Here is a 17,391-nt window from a genome sequence, read left to right on the forward strand (position 1 = left end):
GGCAGCTGGTCACAGTGCTGTGTGACCCAGGGGGACCCTGGCTTGACCCACTGGGTTGGCAGGGAGGGCGGTCAGCTGCCTGCCCCCAGTATGTGAAGCATCTGGGGCCTGAGCCGGCTGGTGGCCTGCCATCATGCCCGTCTGCACCTGTGGCTGCGTAGGAGGGTGTGCAGGCCCGGCTGGCTGGGCACTGACATTGGGGGAGGCTCAAGGACAATGACACAGAGAGAGCCCTTCTTGGGACTCTGGGAGCTGCCACTCCAAGCCGTCCTCCCCGTTCTCCTCCCCCTTCTCCCTGGGGTTTCCTCCGCAGTTCCTCCTTCCTTCCTGCCCTTCCTCTCTCCTTCCCTTTCCTGGAGTCTCCTGGTAGCTCCCTCTCTGACTTTTCCTCGCCTGTATCTTGACCATCTTCCAGGTCCCTTCTTCCTTCCTCTCCCTCTGCAGGGGGGCAGCCCCCGCTCTGTCTCTGATTCCTGAGATGCCTGCTTGCCTTCTTCCTTGGATCCCAGCGTCTTGGCTCTTCGTGGCACCTCTGCTACTCCACAGCCTCGGTCCCTCTCACTCTGCACGGGCATGTCTAGTTCCTTCTGCCTCCTGGTCCCCTGCTCCCTTCCACTTGAGAGCCCCCCTTCCCGAGGATCTCCACCTCCCTTCTTCCAGCTCCTTGGAACTCCTTAGCCCCTCACTGCCTGCTTGCCCTGGCAGGCCTTGACCCAGGCAGTGTCTGTGGCTGGTGCTGTTACCCAGTACCTCCACAACCCCCACTCCTGTGAGTTGAGAAAGGGGTCAACTCGGGGCCCAGGGACTGGCAGCCTTGCTTCCTAATTAGCAGGAAGTAATTGCCTGGAAAAAAAAATTTCATTTAGAATGAGACTCCAAGACTCCAAGTTAAAGCTGAGCCAGCTGATGGGCCCTGGGGAGCAGGAGGGCAAAGCAGCCCTGGTCATGGCCTCAGGAAGCCCCTTAGGAGATGAAGGTCTCTAGGACTCCCTGCCCAGCATACCCTTAGGACCCCTGCCTTGGACAAGTGGGAAGCAAGCCCTGGGCTGGCAGTCCCGCCATCTTCAGCTGAGGTTTGTCTGATTGCTCATGGCGACTTGGGAGAGCCACTTAATCCTTGGAGTCTTAAGTTTTCTCTCCTCTAAAATCAGAGCAGGGCCATCCCTACCTGCCTCGCCCCTCAATATCTTGAGGTTCAATTCAGATGGTGGATTTGCAAGCACGGAGAGGGCTGTAAGTGCTGCAGAATGTCAGGTGTATTGTCTTCTTCCATGTGGCTCTTGACTGAGAGGTGAGGATGGCGGGGAGGTGAAATGGTCTTGGAGCTGCCTACAGGTAGTGAGGCTCCAGAGCCGGGAAAGATGGTAAGGTGGATCTAGCTGAGTTGCAAGATTAAGGGCAGACAGGTGCAGTTCCCCAGGCCAATCTTTTTTTTTAATATTTATTTTTTTTAGATTGTAGTTGCACACAATACCTTCATTTTATTAATTGATATGTGGTGCTGAGGATCAAACCCAGGGCCCCACACCTGCAAGGCAAGCACTATACTGCTGAGCCACAACCCCAGCCCCCACCCCAGGCCAATCTTAATACTCACCAGCTGCACCGCCTGAGTGGTCACCTCACCCCTCAGAAGCCCGCCTTCTTCATCTTATGATGCTGCCTCCCATGGGGATTTTGTAAGAGCTCTAACTACAGTGCTTGGCACATAGTAAGTGCTCAATAAAGGATACCAGACACATCTTCCATAATTAAAAGCTATTATCTTTACTCTCTGCCTGGGATCCAGAGAAGCAATGATTTTGGGTGTTGTCTTCAGGTGGCTTTATTAATTGCCTGGAAAAAAATTTCATTTAGAATGAGGAGAGTTTTTGGAAAGAGGAGAGTTTCTACACCAGTTAGGCTCATCTCAAGCCTAAAAATACCAAGAATAACTGCTTCTCAAAGAGCCCCCACCTGTAGGGCAGGGAAATAGGAGTGTCCTGCAGTTGTAGTCTTCTACCCCCTCCCCCTCCCCCGCTTTTTCCTAGGGAGGGGCAGTGGGCAAGGTTCTCTGTGGATGAGTGTGGAGTTGGGGGCCTCTGCCCTGGGGAGAGACAGTTAGAGGCCTTTGCATTCCTCTTGGAGGACTGGCCCTGCAGAGGGAGTAAATGTTGGTATTTGTTTCCACGAGTCTACCCCACGCACCTGGGGGAGGAAGCAGGGAGTATTGCCTGTCCCAGGTCTGGCCAGCTGGAGGGAGTCTGCTGTGTGACCTGGGCAGCATGACGCCCAAAGAGGCCAGAACGCAGTGGGACAAGTTGGAGCGCGCGGGTGTTGGGCAACGCCGCGAGCTCCGAGTGCCAGATTGCCCCAGGAGCGGCGAGGGGGCGGCGGGGGCCGGGCCGTCTGCCTGTTCCTTCCCTGCCCGCCCAGCGCCACCGCTGGGGACCTTCTGTGCTCCTGCTCTGGGTGCAGTGCCGCGCCGGGCACCAGGAGGCAGTGTGGCGGGCTCTCCGGGAGGGAAGAGGGTGTGGCCTTTACCTTAGCTGGGGGAGGCTCTTTTGGTCCCCGAGTTGGACATCTCACTGGGGTCCTCGCCATCCGGGGAAACGGAGCCCTCGAGGTCGGGTAGCCTCTGCTGTGGTTCCAGCGAGGGGTCGACAAGGGAGAGTGTGGCCGAGGGAAGCGGAAGCACTAGGCTACGTGGTGCGAGGACCCCAGGCTCGCGGCTTCTGCTCTCCAGGAGCGGCGCAGAGGGCCGCCTGCAGGACGGGCGGCAGCAGGACCGAGGTCTGTTCAGCACCAAGGACAGGGACGGGGCGTCCGGCTTGGGTTTCGGCACCACGGACAGCTCTCAGGGTGGCGTGCTGCGCTGCTCCGTCCTAATAATTTGTGGTGTAAATGATAGTACCCCAGAATATACTAAAACAGCACCCGCGAGAGGGAACCTGACACCCTAAATTTTAGGCGAGAAGGTCAAGGACCAGAAAGGTAAGTGAGTAGACCAAGGTCACACAGCCAGTGAGTAGCATAACTAGATTTAGATCCCACACTGGTCTCTCTCCATCCGTCTCTCCCACACCTGGATTCCCTTTAGTTCCCTCTCTCTTAAACACCCCTGCGAGCTCCTTCACGTTCTGTCGCATCCTCAAGAGCTCTTGAGCTGGCAAAGATTAAGAGCACTCCCCTCCCCCACCAAAAACCCCGGCTGAGGATTTGAATCCCAGAGTGAACCATTCCTTGCTCCGGGGGCCTTTCATGGATCCAGGCCTCAAGTGAGAGGGAGTCAGGGAAGGGCAGGTGCCCTGGCCTGTAAGGAAGCCTGGGGACATAGGGTTGAGTCATCCATCTGAGGAACTCTCCAGTGCTCTGAGATCCTCAAAGGAAATACAGCACACTGTTCCAACCCCAGCTTCTTTGCAGCCGTGTATTATTAATAACAATAAGATGCTGATTTAGGCCAAGGCACAACAATGCATTATTCATAGGAGTAACTAGTGGTCAAGGCCTGCACTTAATCATCACACGTCCCGGTCTTGCCTCCGCTCCGCACTCCTGGCGGAGAGGCCCTCCATCTGAGCTCCTCCTTTCTTGGGCTCCTGCTGCTCTGATAGACACGATCATTTTCATGGCTACCCAGGCATCTCATCAGCTTTGGGATCAAGGTGGGTGGGGAGGGCGACACGTTCCTGGCTAGCTCTTTGCTACATTCCCTTCAGCCTGAGCTCCCTGCTCAGAGCTGACACCTGGCCATGTCCATCCTGAATAGCTTTGACCCTGGTGACTTCCTGGCTCAGCAGCTCTCTCTGGGGTCTACAGATGGCCTGTCCCCATCCCTCCCCCTTCTTTGGAGGCTGAACTCAAGCTGGATTCATCAGACCTTCCTAAGCCAAGAATTGTGGATGGTGGGGGCGGCGGGCAGAGGATACCGCCCCCACCACCTCCATTAAATGTGACAGTGGATGTGAAGCCCTGTGTATAGTGTGCGGCACTTTGCAAACCGTTCAGCGTCGTGCAAATGGGAGACGTTCTTCCCAAGGCCATCCTCTCTGTTGGAGGAGAGAGTGGAGGTAGGGAAGGTGTGGACGAGGCCCTCGTGGTTGGCCAGGCCTGCCTCCCTGGTGAGAAGTCGGAATGCTTGTGGATCCTGACGTGTCCCCGTCCAATTTCTTGCTGGAAAGACTCCTGGCCCATCCAGATAATCCTTCATTCGCTGTTTACTCACTTGGCATCTCGTCTGAATTCTAAACCGTCTGCACCCAGCCGGCCTCTGCGGCCCCTGCCAGCAGGCTCTCCCTGGCTCGCTCTCGCATTATCTGTTTTTATTACAGTCAAGGTTGAGGAAGCTTGCTCGTGCTAAGCCCCTATTTTCAGCTACTTGTAACTTTCCAAAACAGTTCCCCTTGGGGTTCCTCTTCTGCCAGCCTTGCTCCCACCCTAGGCGAGGCCTGAGGGGTTGTGGGCATCTCTGCTGCTTTCTGAAGGACACTCACAGAGAAAGTCCTGCGGGCAGTGGGGGGAGGATCAAGGCCCATTTTCTTGGGAGGGAGTGCTGCCTTCTCCCCGCCTTCCTTTTCTCTCTTCCTTTCTCCCCGCCCATCTCATTGTCTTTTTCCTCTTGCAAGAAAAAGAGCTGCCCTGTTCCCAGGTGGGTGGCCTGGAGCAGGGAGCTTCAGAGTGGAGAGAGGACACCAAATTGTGCGTGAGGCCAAGAAGCAGAGCTCTGCCTGGCTGCCTGGGCTTCAGGGTTCGGCTCCCTGGTTTCCGTTCTGTTCTCTCCCCACTCCTGCCTCTTTCTGGTTTTCTGGTGTGTGTTGGGTCGGGGGCCAGAAAGGAGGAAGTATAGGCAACAAAAATGTCCCCCTTCCCATGCCCACATTGCCCTGGGGCTCGTGGGCTCTGCCCACTTCCAGTGCCCTCCCATCTTCCCCCTTTCCCATCTGCTCAGCCTGCGTGTGGAGGGTGCGTCCTGAGAACCTGTGACTCCAGCTTTCACTGTTCTCCACCTTGAACGTCATCCGGGGGGTGGGGAAGGAGCTGCCGAGTGCAGAAGGTGGGAGGAGGCGGGCTCAGGCTGGGAAGGTGCTGGCAGATGAGCCCAGACCACCCCAAGGGCACTCTGCTCCATCTCCGAATAGTGGCTGGACCCCAGTCAGTACTAGAGACGGGCCCTGGGCACATCCTCGGGCAACACCCTCCGCCTTCACTCCTAACCTGCCCAGCTCCGCACCTACTCCCTGGCTTGTTCTGGGGCCCTTAGGCAGCCTGAGCCTCCATCTACAGAGGGCGCTTTACCAAGGCCAGTGCCTGGGCTGGTGGAGGGGGACAGTTCTAGGAAACACATGTGACCTAGGGGCCTCTGAAGTGCCTGGGGAAACTCAGCCCTGACTCTTTGATAAACTTCTTGGGCGAGTGGGAGCCCCTCCCTGGCTGCTCTCTATTCAGTGCTCACTCTCCTTCTCCTCTCCTCCAGCCGCTGTCTTCCAAGTGATTGTTTCAAGCCATAGCTCCCCTGGGGTGGAACAAGAGGGACAGCTGCCGACTTTAATTCCCACCGTCCTCAGGTCCAATCTTGGCTTTGCTTTCTTCTGCTGTAAGCTCCTGGGAAGCACTGAACCTTTTCTAGCCTCAGTTTCCTTCACTGTGAGATGGGAAGAACTTGGGATCTGGGGGTGCCAGCCTTCAAGAGAGGGAACAGTCTATATCAGGACAGTTTGGGGAGCCCCTGAAGGACTGGGCATAGGGAGTATGCATGTCTCCATCTAGGAGTGCAAGAGCAAGTAAATTCTGGGGAAGAGACATGTGTACAGATTCTCACTGTGTCCTCCTGTGGCTTCTCTGCACTGTGGTCTGGGCTGCAGGACAAGGAAGACTCTGAGAAATGGGAAGACAAGGTGTCACCCCATGGGCTCTATTCAGGGTACAGTTCTAGCCTCAAGAAAAGGGGATCGATCAGAGGGTCAGATCATTCAAATTTGGGGAGGGAAGCATCTGCTGTGTCTGTCACAGAGGAGAGCTTCCTGGAGCAGGTGGGCTTCCCTGGAGTCTTGAAAAATCCCATGCATGTGCTTAGCAGTCATGCATCCAGCCTCTCCTATGTACCTTGGACTGCAGGGATGAAGGCTGAGCCTGGGGTCTCAGTCCCCTAGGGGCCCCCAGTGTGGGAAGGACATAGAAAGAGCCAATTATGAACCCGATATAGTTCCTGGGAAGGCAGAAAGAATTGTGGGGGGGGGGGAATGAAGACCATCTTTGGCTAGGTGCCTTGAGGACAGAGGATGTAAGGAAAGGCCGCGCAGACAGAGGGAACAGCTCACGCGAGACCCCGAGGTGCAGAGGAGAGGCCTGCTGCAGGAAGGAGGAGAGGCGGGTATGGGTGGATGGTGCCATGGAGCCGGTGTAGATGTTGCCACATGGTTCTGCTTAGAGGGAGGCCATGATAGCATGGGAGGAGAGGACCGGCTCAAGTGCCTTACTTCTCCTTGCCTCTGTCTCTTCCCCTGTGAAATGGGGGTAAGAATGGCCAGAGGTGCATAGAAACGTCCTGACACAGTATGTGCCACACTGCATGTCCTCCATGAATGTTGGCGCTCCTTTGATCCCGGCAGCACCCCAGCAGAGGAAGTCAGGACTTATTATCAGACTTATTATCATCATTTGAAGGTAAGCACTGAGATCTACTGTGGGCCTCGCCTTGGGTCATGTAGCTGGTCAGGGACGGAGCCCGGGCTTGTACCTGGGTCATCTGCCACCACGTCTACGGCTCATGTTCTGCTCGGCCTCAGGAGGAAAGGCAGAATGTGAGCAGACACAGGATGGCAAATTCCTGGAGGAGAGAGTTCCAGGCCAGAGGAAGTGTGTGAGTGTCCAGATGCATGAATGGCAGCGTGCACCAGACATGGTCATGGTCATGGCCGTGCCCGTGGGTGTGTACATTGTATGTGTGAGTGTGCACGCGTGTACTATGCCAGGGTGAGTCTCCATGACATGTGTGTGTGAGAGAGCCCTGGGTGTCTGTGGCTCTCCTCCCACGCCCCCCCCGGGCAGCTGCTGCGCTTGCTCTCAGAAGTCCCTTCCCTCCCCAGTAGCTCCCCGGGGCATCCCAGCAGCCAGCAGGGCCGTTTGATTCTGTTCATCCATAAATCATGACTTGCTGAGGAAATGAGAAGGGGTTGGGAGTGGGGGCAGAGCCCTGGCAAGGGACCAAGTTGGGTCTACAGTTCACACCTGAGTCCCAGCCTGACTTCCAGCTGCCGCCCCCACCCCCTGTCCCCATGCCTCCGCCCTCCCCCTTCCATGTCATGCATGTTCACAGATCCTTGCGATGGTCAAGTCCTGGGCCAGGGAGTGGGTGCACAGATTGAGTAACATGGGACCCCTGACCTCTGCTGCCCTGTGGGGAAAGCTAGAGTATTTCCAGTTTGGCGTTTCATTCAGCACTCACTGAGCTCCGTGTCCCAGATATCTCTAGTACAGGGCGTGACATGGTAATGCCATGATAATAACTAGCATTTATTGCCAACCTACTCCATGCCAGGCCCCGTGCCAAGTGCTTTATATGTACTCGTTCCTGTTAACTTCCCAACAGACCTGTGAGAACTGTACTGTCATTAGCCCCCATTTACAGATGGGGAAAGCAAGGCATGCAGAGATAATGTCACATGGCTGGGAAGAATCTGAGCTAGAAATTGAGCCCGGGCAGTCTGACTCCAGCCCTGGCACTTGTCACTCTACTCCACGTTTTTGTGGGGTTTTTTTTCCCTTTCATTTGGTAGTAGGGGTGGAACTCAGGGGTGCACTACCACTGAGCTACATCCCCAGACCTTTTCATTTATTATTCTGACACTGGGTCTCGCTAAGTTGCTAAAGGTCTTGTTAACTTGCCCAGGCTGGCCTTGAACTTGCAGTCCTCCTGCATCAGCCTCCTGAGATCTGGAATTACAGGAGTGTGCCCTGGCCACCCAGCTTCACTGCTATCCAAGTTGGAGGCAGGCACAGTGTGAGGGGGGGACTCAGGCAGGAGAAATTAATCCCCACAGGGCAGATTAAGGAAGGCTTCATGGAGGTGGGATTTTCATTTGGGTCTAGGAAAAATCAGAAGTGTGTCAGGCAAAGTGGGACACGGGGGGACAACAGAAGGGTCCTGAGGTGTGTGTGTCTGTGTAGAAGTGGCTCTGAAACTCTGTCCTTGATGGCTATCCCAATCTCTTCTTTCCATCTTGTTTGGGTGACAAATGAGATCACAGACAAGCATTGAACATTCAACAAATATTTGCTAAGCAACTCTGTGTGTCAGATACCATACTTCTCACAAAGGGTACTGCAGCAAGCAAAGCAGATATAGCTCCTATGTTCACAGGCCCCACTGTGTAGTATACCATAGGTGCTTAATAACTGGTAGCCTCCATTGTTATCTTTATTCCAAGAGGGCTGGCTTTCTTCCACATTCATTCTTACAACAAGCTTTTATCAAGCACCTACTATATGCCAGGCTTTGTCCTCAGTGCTGGGAATAAATATAGTGGTGAGCAAGAAAGCAAGCCCTACCCTCACGGAGCTGACTTGCTGGAGAGGGGGACTGTGCATGGACAGGTTGTCCTCCCTCGGAGTGGGACTATCTCCCGTGGCTCACAGGCTTGATCTGAGATCTGCTTGGGAAGCGGCTCAGCCAGGAGCACCGGCTCTGCCCACAGGATTCAGAGCATTCGCCCAGAGCTCTGATTAGCTGCATGCCCACCACAGACCCGGGGTGGGGGGCAGCAGCAGGCTGAGCCCACGCAGCACTCCCAAGACACCCCCGGGATTGGTCTGGCAGGCTTGGTTCTGCCCAGCTCCCGGCTCACCCTACCTCCCAGGTCTCCCGATGTCATCTGTCTGCCCTTGTCTGCATCTCACCCTCAGGGACCCGGGATGTCTCCTCTGCCCAAGGATAGGTTGCAGAATTCAGCCCTGTCAAAGGCTGACTAGACCTGCAATATTTTCTTTCCCCAGATGTTAATATGCTGACAATAAGGGGACTTGAAACCATGTATGTCATCTGAGGAAGGGATGGAAGGGCCCGGGCGGCTTTGCCTGGAGAAGACTTGAAGGGGACATGAAAACTGTCGGCAAGGATTTGGAGGCCAGTCATGCGGCCGAGCAGCCCGCTTGCTCCCCGCAGCTCCGGAGGCAGGCTCAGGACCACAGGGGAGGGTTCGAGGGAGTCGGCTCAGTGCAAGGCACAGCGGGCCTCACCTCACGGTGCATCGGGGAGGGCCAGCCTCCTGCAGAGGCAGCTCCCTGTCAGTGCCCGGGCTGCCCAGGGGGCTGTGCGTCGGTGGGGCCTGACTCATGACTTTCAAGGTCCCTTCCAGCCAGAGACACCGTGACTCCCTGCTCTGGGAATGGTTCGCTCTGACTGGCAGGCGAGAACTCGCTTGCACCCCTTGACGGTAACATCACTTGAGGGCACGCCGGCCAAGGACGCCTTGTCACTTTTACTCCCAACATCAAGGCAATTTGCAGTGGCAAGCGTTTGTCTCACCCTGCCTTCAAGGACTGTCCAAGGGATGCTGAGGGGGGTCGGGGATCTTGGGGAGGGGAAGAGTCAGCTTCCTAAAAGATGATGGCGTTCTTTACGCTGCAGGGGACCCTAGAGTCACCGTTCCAGAGGGGTTTCAACTTCCCTTAGTAACACATCCCCTTCTTCAAATGGAATTTCCTGCAAAAGCTCAAGATGTGAAGCTGAGGGAAATGACGCTGCTCTGACTGGACAGGGCTTGAGAGGCCACAGCCGTATCTGCTCAGCCTCCGCCACCACAGCCCCTGAGAGATTCCAGGGAACCCTGGGGGTTCCAAAGAGCACACTTTGAGAACCACTAACCATCCACCTCTGGAGTGGATGATGGGATGTCAAGGCAAAGAGTATGAACTCTGAAGCAGATCACCAGGGTTTAAACCCTGGCTGTCCCACTCACTAGCCAAATGACCTTGAGCATGGCATTTGACCCCTCTTTGACTGAGTTGCCCCAGGAAACTCGCAAGGTTTACCTCAGTTGTTGCTGTGAGGATTAAGTTACTTTTGCAACGCGGAGCACCTGGAACTCCTGGGCTCATCCTCTGAGCAAGGAAGGGTCAGTTTTTCCACAGATGGCAGCACTGATGTCAGTGGCTTGCCCCTGGGGCAGGACTTGGTTGCTGCAGGTTGTCCAGGTCAGAGCTCATGGTTGCTGTGGCCCTGGAGTTGACAGTGAACTGGGCACAGGGACTTCCTGCAGCGTGAGGCTGCACACTTGTACAGGAGCAAGCTCTGTGGGCACGGCGGGTGGACACGGGGAAGCCTTCTCTGAAGGGAGAGATGGGGCGCAAGAGGCATTCTGGAGAGAACAGGTAGTGAATGGGCTACAGGGTCCTGGAGTGGTGGGAGGGAGCCCCGGGAGCCCTCGGAACTGGGCATGACCGCCGGGCCTTCCTCATGGCCACGCAGGAGACGCCAGGAGAGGAAGAGAAGGCGGAAGCTAAAACCGCGGGAACCAGGACCAAACAGATATTGTCAACTCTTAATTACCACAACCACTGGCACTGAAGAGCCCACGCAGGCGCCTCTGTAAATAAACCACATCTCCTTGACTTCAGAACGCCTCGCAGGGCGCTCCGGTTTACTGTGCACGTGGGGCTCTGCCTTCTCTCCACTCACTCCCCCACACGATCATTTTTGGTCAAGCTTTCGCCTTCCTTATGCTTGGTTTGGGCTGATGTTTACAACCACCTGTGAAGAAAGCAGGGGAGGTGGCTTAGTGCAAAGCCACCCAGCTAGGAAGAGGAGGGACTCCCTGAAGTGAATGGCCCTGAGCTCACAGAATGGAAGCCTCAGGGTAGCCCCCACCCTGAGCATTTGGGACTTTGTAAACGATGAGATGGGGTTGCAACCGTGGGTGGAGGGCAGAGGTGAGCTCATAGGCACAGCTGGAGAAGGCAGGGGTGGGCAGAGGCCAGTGGGTGGGCTTCCAGCCCAAAGGAAACTGAGTTAAGGTGAGCGGAGGGGTCCAGGGATTTCCCCTCTCATTACACATGTGGCTGTTGAGTCTTGGCCAAACCCTTAAGAGGGACTGTAGGAACTAGTCCTTTAGGTCCATTTCACTGTAGTTGTCACTCAGTGTGTGTGTGTGGGGGGGGGGGGCTGGGGACCTGGAAGGGCAGAAAGCCACGAGGACACAGCACCTACTTTAGAGGGATTGATGCACCTACTAAGGGCTGGCTGAGCTGAGGGGCACATATGGCCTCTCCCTTTCAGGGTGTCAAGTTTGGAGAATGGTATGGAGACACCAAAAAAAGATGCCAGCTGGCACAATTCTCCCAATTTATAGATGAGGAAACTGAGACACGGAGGGGTGAAGTATTTCCCGAGTTTACCCAGCAAAGCAGAAGTGGGAGTAGAACCAGGGCTCAGAGCTCCCAGCATTGAGGCCAGAAGATGGAAGGCGGGGTGCTCTGGGATGAAGGAGAGTGGCTGTCCCTGGCCAGTGAGGGTCTGACATGTGCCTGTCCTCCCCAGGGGCGCCCACCCGCGATGTCCTGCTGGTCTCTGCCATCATCACCGTCAGCCTTAGCGTCACTGTCGTCCTCTGCGGCCTCTGCCACTGGTGTCAGCGCAAACTGGTGAGGCTCCTGAGGGCCCCTGGGGCGTAGGCGGGGCCTGGCCCTGCACCCCCTCACTCTGCAGCAACGGGCTGCGCATTCTCGCGAGTGTGCGCCCGCCCGGATGGACCACTTGCCCATACAGATGCACTTCACGGAAATTCCCACTACACACACGCCCTGAGTTTGTCCGGGTCTTAATCCCATACTTCTTTTTACACTCAGAGCCACACATCTTGGGACACACATTCATGGACAGACCTCGGTCTCAGTCACCGCACTACACACATGCGTGCACGCGTGCGCACGCGCCCCACCTCCCGCATAAAGAACCGCAGACTCACACGCGCTGACTGAGAATTGAGGCCCCTTAAGCGCCAGCGCCGCGCCCCTCCCTTCGCTGTCCCGCTAGATGGGCGTGGCAGAGCCCAGTCTCCTGGCCAATGAGGAGGCACCGCCCGCCCCGCCCCACCCCACCCCCAGCCATGGCACATCCATCCTGATTCTCCCGGTTTGTACAAGCACAAACGGCTTCTTTTCATTTTTAACGAGGGCTGGGAAATTAAAGAGCAGGATTAGGCCATCAATAAGTAACGAGGTCGTCTAGAGGGACATTCATCACCCGAGGGCGCCGGGAGGGGAAGCGGGCTACTGCCACCTTACCCACTCACCCACCCGCAGCCTGCAGCCCGCAGCTCTGCAAGGGGCACTTCCCGCAGGCCCTCACTCCCTGCCACTCATCTGGTGTTTCGCTGCCCTGCCCAGAAGCGTGGTGGGCCCAGAGGTGTCTGTGAGGTGCAGGGCTTTGCAGGCATCCTCCAACCCGAGCCGAGAATGGTGTGAGTGGGGGCAGGGTGCCACATCTGGAACCCCGTTTTCCCCTGCCCACTCCCAGAGGTGCCATAAGGTGGATAGGGCTCCATGCCCCACTCCTATGGAGGAAGAGGAGGAGCAGATAGCCTTGGGAAAGGGTTGTGGGGTCTTGTAGGGGGCCTATGGGACCCAAGCAGCCCATAACCTAGCATCTCCTTCAAGAAAGGCAAACTCAGGAGCCGGGATCTACCTTGCCATCCACCCAGGGATTTTGAGCACCAGGCAGCTTTGGCCCCTGGGAAAGAGCCACGGGGGCCAGCAGCTCCATATGTGCATGTGTGCAAGCGTGTATGACCTGGCCTACTCCCTGTGTGCAGGTGGTGGTCCTTGGTTGGCTGCTGTGCATTGTTCCCAGGTCCCCTGTGTCTACATCTGTCTCATAATTTCAGGGGAGGTGTCAGAGGGGAATTGGTCACGTGCCTTGGTGTGCAAGTGTCCTCTGAGGCCGTGGAAATAACAGCTCACACTGCAGCCCTGTGTGTTGCAAGACTGTGTTTCAGTCTGTATTTGAAGGCAGGGGGAAAGGTTGTACAAACAGGTACTGCTGGTGACTTTGCGTGTGCATGGGGGTGGGGTGTGTGTGTGTGTGTGTGTGTGTGTGTGTGATTTGTGCAGCGTGTGTTGACTTTCAGGGCACTGGTGCAGCATGTGTGTGTATACGTATGTGCACGGGTGTGTGTGTGTCCATTCTGAGCAGTGAGATGTGGATTATATCATCAGATCTTTGTGTGACTGGCACTGAGGTATGCCCCCATCCCAGCCTCTCCTGCATGTGCCACAATGTGTGTGCACCACTCTGTGCGTATGCCCATGTGTGCATGCATGTGTGTTGAGACGTGCCTTCTAGGACCAGGTTACTCTGAGCCCCACTCACCTCCAATCAGCACAAAGCCTGCAGACAAGGGTTCAAAGATGACAGCTTTGGAAGCAGGAGGGGGCCAGCAGTCCAGGGAGCGCTGGGGAGATGCAGAGCCAGCCTCTTCCCTGGTCCCAGCATGCCCCCAGCCACCAGCCAGGAACTCTCCCAGGGCTCCAAACTACAGTCTGTCCCTCTTGACTCAATAGAACATTACTTTCTCAGTCCTTCAACCTACCGCCCCCAGCCCCTGGCCCCATGGGTTCCAGGCATCAGGGAGCTTTATGACTGGGCTGTTTCCTTGCTCCATGGAAGGAGCTTTAAAATGCTGTCCCTACGAACAGTTGCTGGGCTCTCCTTGCCTGCCTGTCCCCTCAGCAGCAGTGACGTGATACCCTGACAGCCCAGATCCCATTTCCAAACATTAATAACTTCCTTAATCTCCAGCTGGCTTTTTCCGGATCAGCCTGGCTAGCCCCCTTCCTGATAAGCCTGCTGGGGGTAGGGGCTCCTTTGGAGCCACCTAATGTCTCCTAACCCTTCCTGGATTTCCTATTAACTTGGGTTGCCCTATTAAAGTCCCCTGCCCCCTCTCAACCAAGCCGTGCCTTGGTCCTTCTCCACAGTACCTCCTGCTGCCAGGGACAGCTGCAGTCAGAAGGGACGGTTCTCTGAGCTGTAGGAAGAAGAGGGGCCGACAGAAGCCCCCAGAATGCCCTGGGTGAAGCGGAATCACCTACCTCAGCCCAGTCCTGCCTGGCCTTGGGGAAGGGGCAGCCAACTAGCCTGAGGAGAGGGTGCTGGCCAGGGCAAGTTCTCCAGTCAAGACCAGAAATATGAGAGAGGGTGAGGCACTGGGGGTGCCTGCAGGAGGGCCCACCCTAGAGAACAGTGGGTACCGGGCTCCTGCCAAGGGTCCTGCTAAATACAGCGTGGCCCCTAGATGTTCCCAGTCAGTACTGGAGTAGTTTGAAATTTGAACTTCCAGGTAATGAGGAGAGTGACAGGAGACGGAGCTGAGAACACTCTGTAGACCCAGAGGGTCCAGCAGCTCTGTGATTTAACTCTTGAGATTCTGGCTCTGGCACCAGCTGGGCCCAGGCCCCCACTGTGGGTGGGTCCATAGAAGAGATGCTTCCACTACTGGTGAGTACCAGGTCCCCCTCTAGGGACCAGGGAAGGGACAGCCCTGCCTTTGTGCAGCTCCATTCCAGGGAGAAGGAGCTGAAGGAAGCCAACAGAGAAACAATGGAGTCTAGAACAGGGCATATCATCCTGGGGGGGGTGCGCATCTAGTGACATCACACCATTTCAGACAAGAGGAAAGAGACCAGAGGGGAAGGGACTTGGCCAGAGTGGCACAAGGAGCATTTGACATCACTGGGGTGCTGGAGGGGTGCTGGAGGTAGAGTGAGGGCTCTCCCTAGCCCCTGGCCGGGAGCTCCGTGCCTCTCCCTGGACAGGCGGCTCCCGTGGCAGGGCAGGGGCTGCCGCTGGCAGGAGCTCAGGGAAATCCGCTCTGGTGACTCTCATTTTGCTTTCAGGAGAATGGAATAATTGACTGTTGTGGCTGTGGTGCTGGTGCACAGGACAGAATGTCGAGGAAGCATGGGGTGCATGTGTGTCTGTCTGTCCCCACTGTCCCCACCTAGCCAGGCAGGGGCAGGCCAGTGCCAATGAGTAAATGGACCTGGTGGGGGAGACCGCTTCAGCCCCCACGCAGCCTCCACCCTCCACTGCCTGTATCAGCCCAGAGCCTGGTCCAGGCCCCGGGCCCATGGGTGCGTGTGAGGACGCTTGGTGGCAGCCAGGAATGTTAATGGGGCCGGGCTCTGCATGAGCTAAATTTAGAAACCCAAACCGAGAAGGTGACTGGCACTCACCTTCCTGGCCGGCAGGCCCACTCGCCACTGCAGAGTGGCCCTTCCTCTAGCTGGAGGGCCTGGGTGTCCACCCCCTTCCCTCCCCTGTCCCCTCCTTATGCTGCTATGAGGGACTCTGGGGGATGTCCAGGGGCAGGCTGCCCCCCACACCTATGCCAGCCTATAGCCTCTCTTCCCAAGGCTCCCTTCTTCAAATGGCCCTCACAGCCCCAGGGCACCAGGACCCCAGGGAGCCCCCAGGTAGTGACGGACATAGCCATGGGCAGGACTGGCACGTGGCCCTCTCCCCGCCCCCACTGCTCACGTCACTGGCCACTGCCAACCTTGCCCTACAGGGTGCCGCCCCCACCATCTGGGGTTGGTGACGTGGCCAGTGTGACGTGGCCAGGCGCCTGAGAGCCGTCTGTCCGTGGCAGAGGGAACTGTTTCTGGGAGCCAGGCCAAGGCCCAGGAGATGGGCAGACAGGAGGAGCCTGGTACCTGGGGGTCAGGCTGAGGTGCATATGGTGAGTGGCAGGCAGATCCTAGAGCCCACTGGGGCCCAGAAGCCACCAACCAGGGAGCAGGTACTGATGGGGCTGGCACCCCCCAGTGGTGATACCCCCACACACAGTCCTGGACCTTGCTGCCGAGGCTGGACTCTGATCTCCTCCCTTAACCTTGGGGTTCCTGTCCTGGGGAGGTGGGGAGAGTCCGGCCCCGACCCCTAAGAGTGACCCTGGTGCTGTCTCCACAGGGCAAACGCTACAAGAACTCCCTGGAGACGGTGGGCACGCCAGACTCGGGGCGTGGGCGCAGTGAGAAGAAGGCCATAAAGTAGGTGCCAGGCTGCCAGCTTGGGGGGCACATAGGCGACCCAGGTGGGAGGAACCCCTTCCTCCTCCTCAGGCCTGGCCACACACACAGTCCACAGTGTCCCCTTGCCCCTGAGGCCATGCTCAGTATCTGCTCTGCATATTCCCAGCATCTCTGGGCCTTCAGGGCCCTCCTTCTCTGCCTGTGCCCCCACTGGTCCCTCACAAGCTGTCAGAGCCCCAGTTCCTTTCTCTGGCTGTCCCCACCCCAGCACCGTCTCTCTCTGCCTCAAGCCTGGTTGCTGCTCCCTCCATCCAACCTTCATGTCACACACCTGTCCTGACCCCTGGCCGGTCCCTGGACCTCTAAGCTCCTCCCCGGGCCCTACTCCTGGGCTGGGAGCCTCCTCCTGTTGGGCTCAGGCTCTTTGCTCAGATTCTACCCGTGTTCTGAGGGCAACTTGGAAGGTGGGGTGGGCAAACCTTGGGGACCCAGCTGGTCCCAGTGCTGGACCTCTCTGGAAGCAGAACCGTGGGGAGAGTCGCCTCCCTTCCCTGTCCCCACCTCAGGTCCTGCTGCCTCTGACCTGCTCTGAGACCCGTGTGGCAGACAGGTCTGGCTTCCCCCTGCAGACCGCCTTGGCCATCCCATTACCGAGGTCCCTGGAAGATCCCGGGAGAAGCCTGCTCACCTGGCGGGAGTGGGCCGGCCTCTGGGAGTGGAGGCTTCCCTGGAGCCGTTCCATCCGGGCCCTTTCTTCCTGTGGAACCCAAGCCTTTCCTGGAAACTCAGGGGGCATGGTCACCCTCTCTTAGCCTCAGACCAAACCTGCTGGCCGAGGGGCTCTGCCAGGAAGCCGAGCCCCCAGCCCCTTCCCTCCTTTCCCTCCAGGCCTGCTGCCCTCCCCCCACCAGCCCTTTCCCTGTTTCTCTTTCTCTTTCTCTTCTCTTCCTGCCCCTGTCCCGCTCTCCCCCTCCTTCCCACTTGGAGGGCCCCTCCCTGCCCCTCCCCTGTTTTCATCTCTTTCTCTGACCCTGGTTGGCCCCTTTACAGAAGCTGCGGAGTGTGTCTGGGGTGGGGCTGCAGGAAGGGTGGGCCAGCTGAGGCCGGGGTGGGTGGAAGCCTCAGGAGGAGGCTGTGGGGAGTCTTTGAAGCCGGGTTTGGTTGCGTGCTCTCCAGTCTTCAAAGCCGAGAGCTGGCAGGTCTCGGGGGCTGGTGCAGAGCTCAGGCCCCCAGCTTTCCGAAGGTGGGAGGGACAGTGTGGGGGAGCATAGGGCGGCACCTGTGCCACTCCAAGCTGGGCTGTCTGCAGCCACTGGCCCCGGGGCTGCAGGGACTATCTGTGCCAGGTGATCAAACAGGGGTGCATGTAGCCGGGCCAGGAAT

At 57.3% G+C, this 17,391-nt stretch overlaps 1 protein-coding gene and 1 long non-coding RNA gene across 14 annotated transcripts in view; one reads left to right on the top strand and one right to left on the bottom strand.

Annotated features, from left to right (window-relative positions):
- The window catches only part of Syt7 (synaptotagmin 7), a 60,828-nt gene that overhangs the window by 10,711 nt on the left and 32,726 nt on the right, over positions 1-17,391 (top strand). For 9 of the 12 annotated variants that reach the window (XM_046445589.2, XM_046445593.2, XM_046445598.2 and 6 more), the window contains exons 2-3: positions 11,516-11,619; positions 15,947-16,026. In XM_046445589.2, the coding sequence (XP_046301545.1) occupies positions 11,516-11,619; positions 15,947-16,026 (184 nt within the window). Of the gene's footprint in view, positions 1-11,515; positions 11,620-13,923; positions 14,474-15,545; positions 15,717-15,946; positions 16,027-17,391 lie in introns of those variants that run through there. The other 3 variants (XM_046445591.2, XM_058579576.1, XM_046445594.2) reach the window with 2 other exon arrangements.
- On the bottom strand, positions 1,467-13,855 carry LOC124093235 (uncharacterized). 2 transcript variants are annotated; one of them, XR_006851888.2, is made up of 3 exons: positions 13,346-13,848; positions 2,524-2,864; positions 1,467-1,836 (listed from the first exon to the last, which is right to left on the bottom strand). It is a non-coding gene; the product is annotated as an uncharacterized LOC124093235 (long non-coding RNA). The 2 variants fall into 2 exon arrangements; XR_006851890.2 differs by lacking the exons at positions 1,467-1,836; positions 2,524-2,864 and adding an exon at positions 8,236-10,729 and having other exon boundaries at positions 13,346-13,855.

Source organism: Marmota monax, unplaced genomic scaffold (assembly GCF_021218885.2).
Source record: "Marmota monax isolate L192 unplaced genomic scaffold, Marmota_monax_Labrador192_F-V1.1 WCK01_AAM20220418_F8-fsc00038, whole genome shotgun sequence".
NCBI classification, from domain to species: Eukaryota; Metazoa; Chordata; class Mammalia; order Rodentia; family Sciuridae; genus Marmota; species Marmota monax.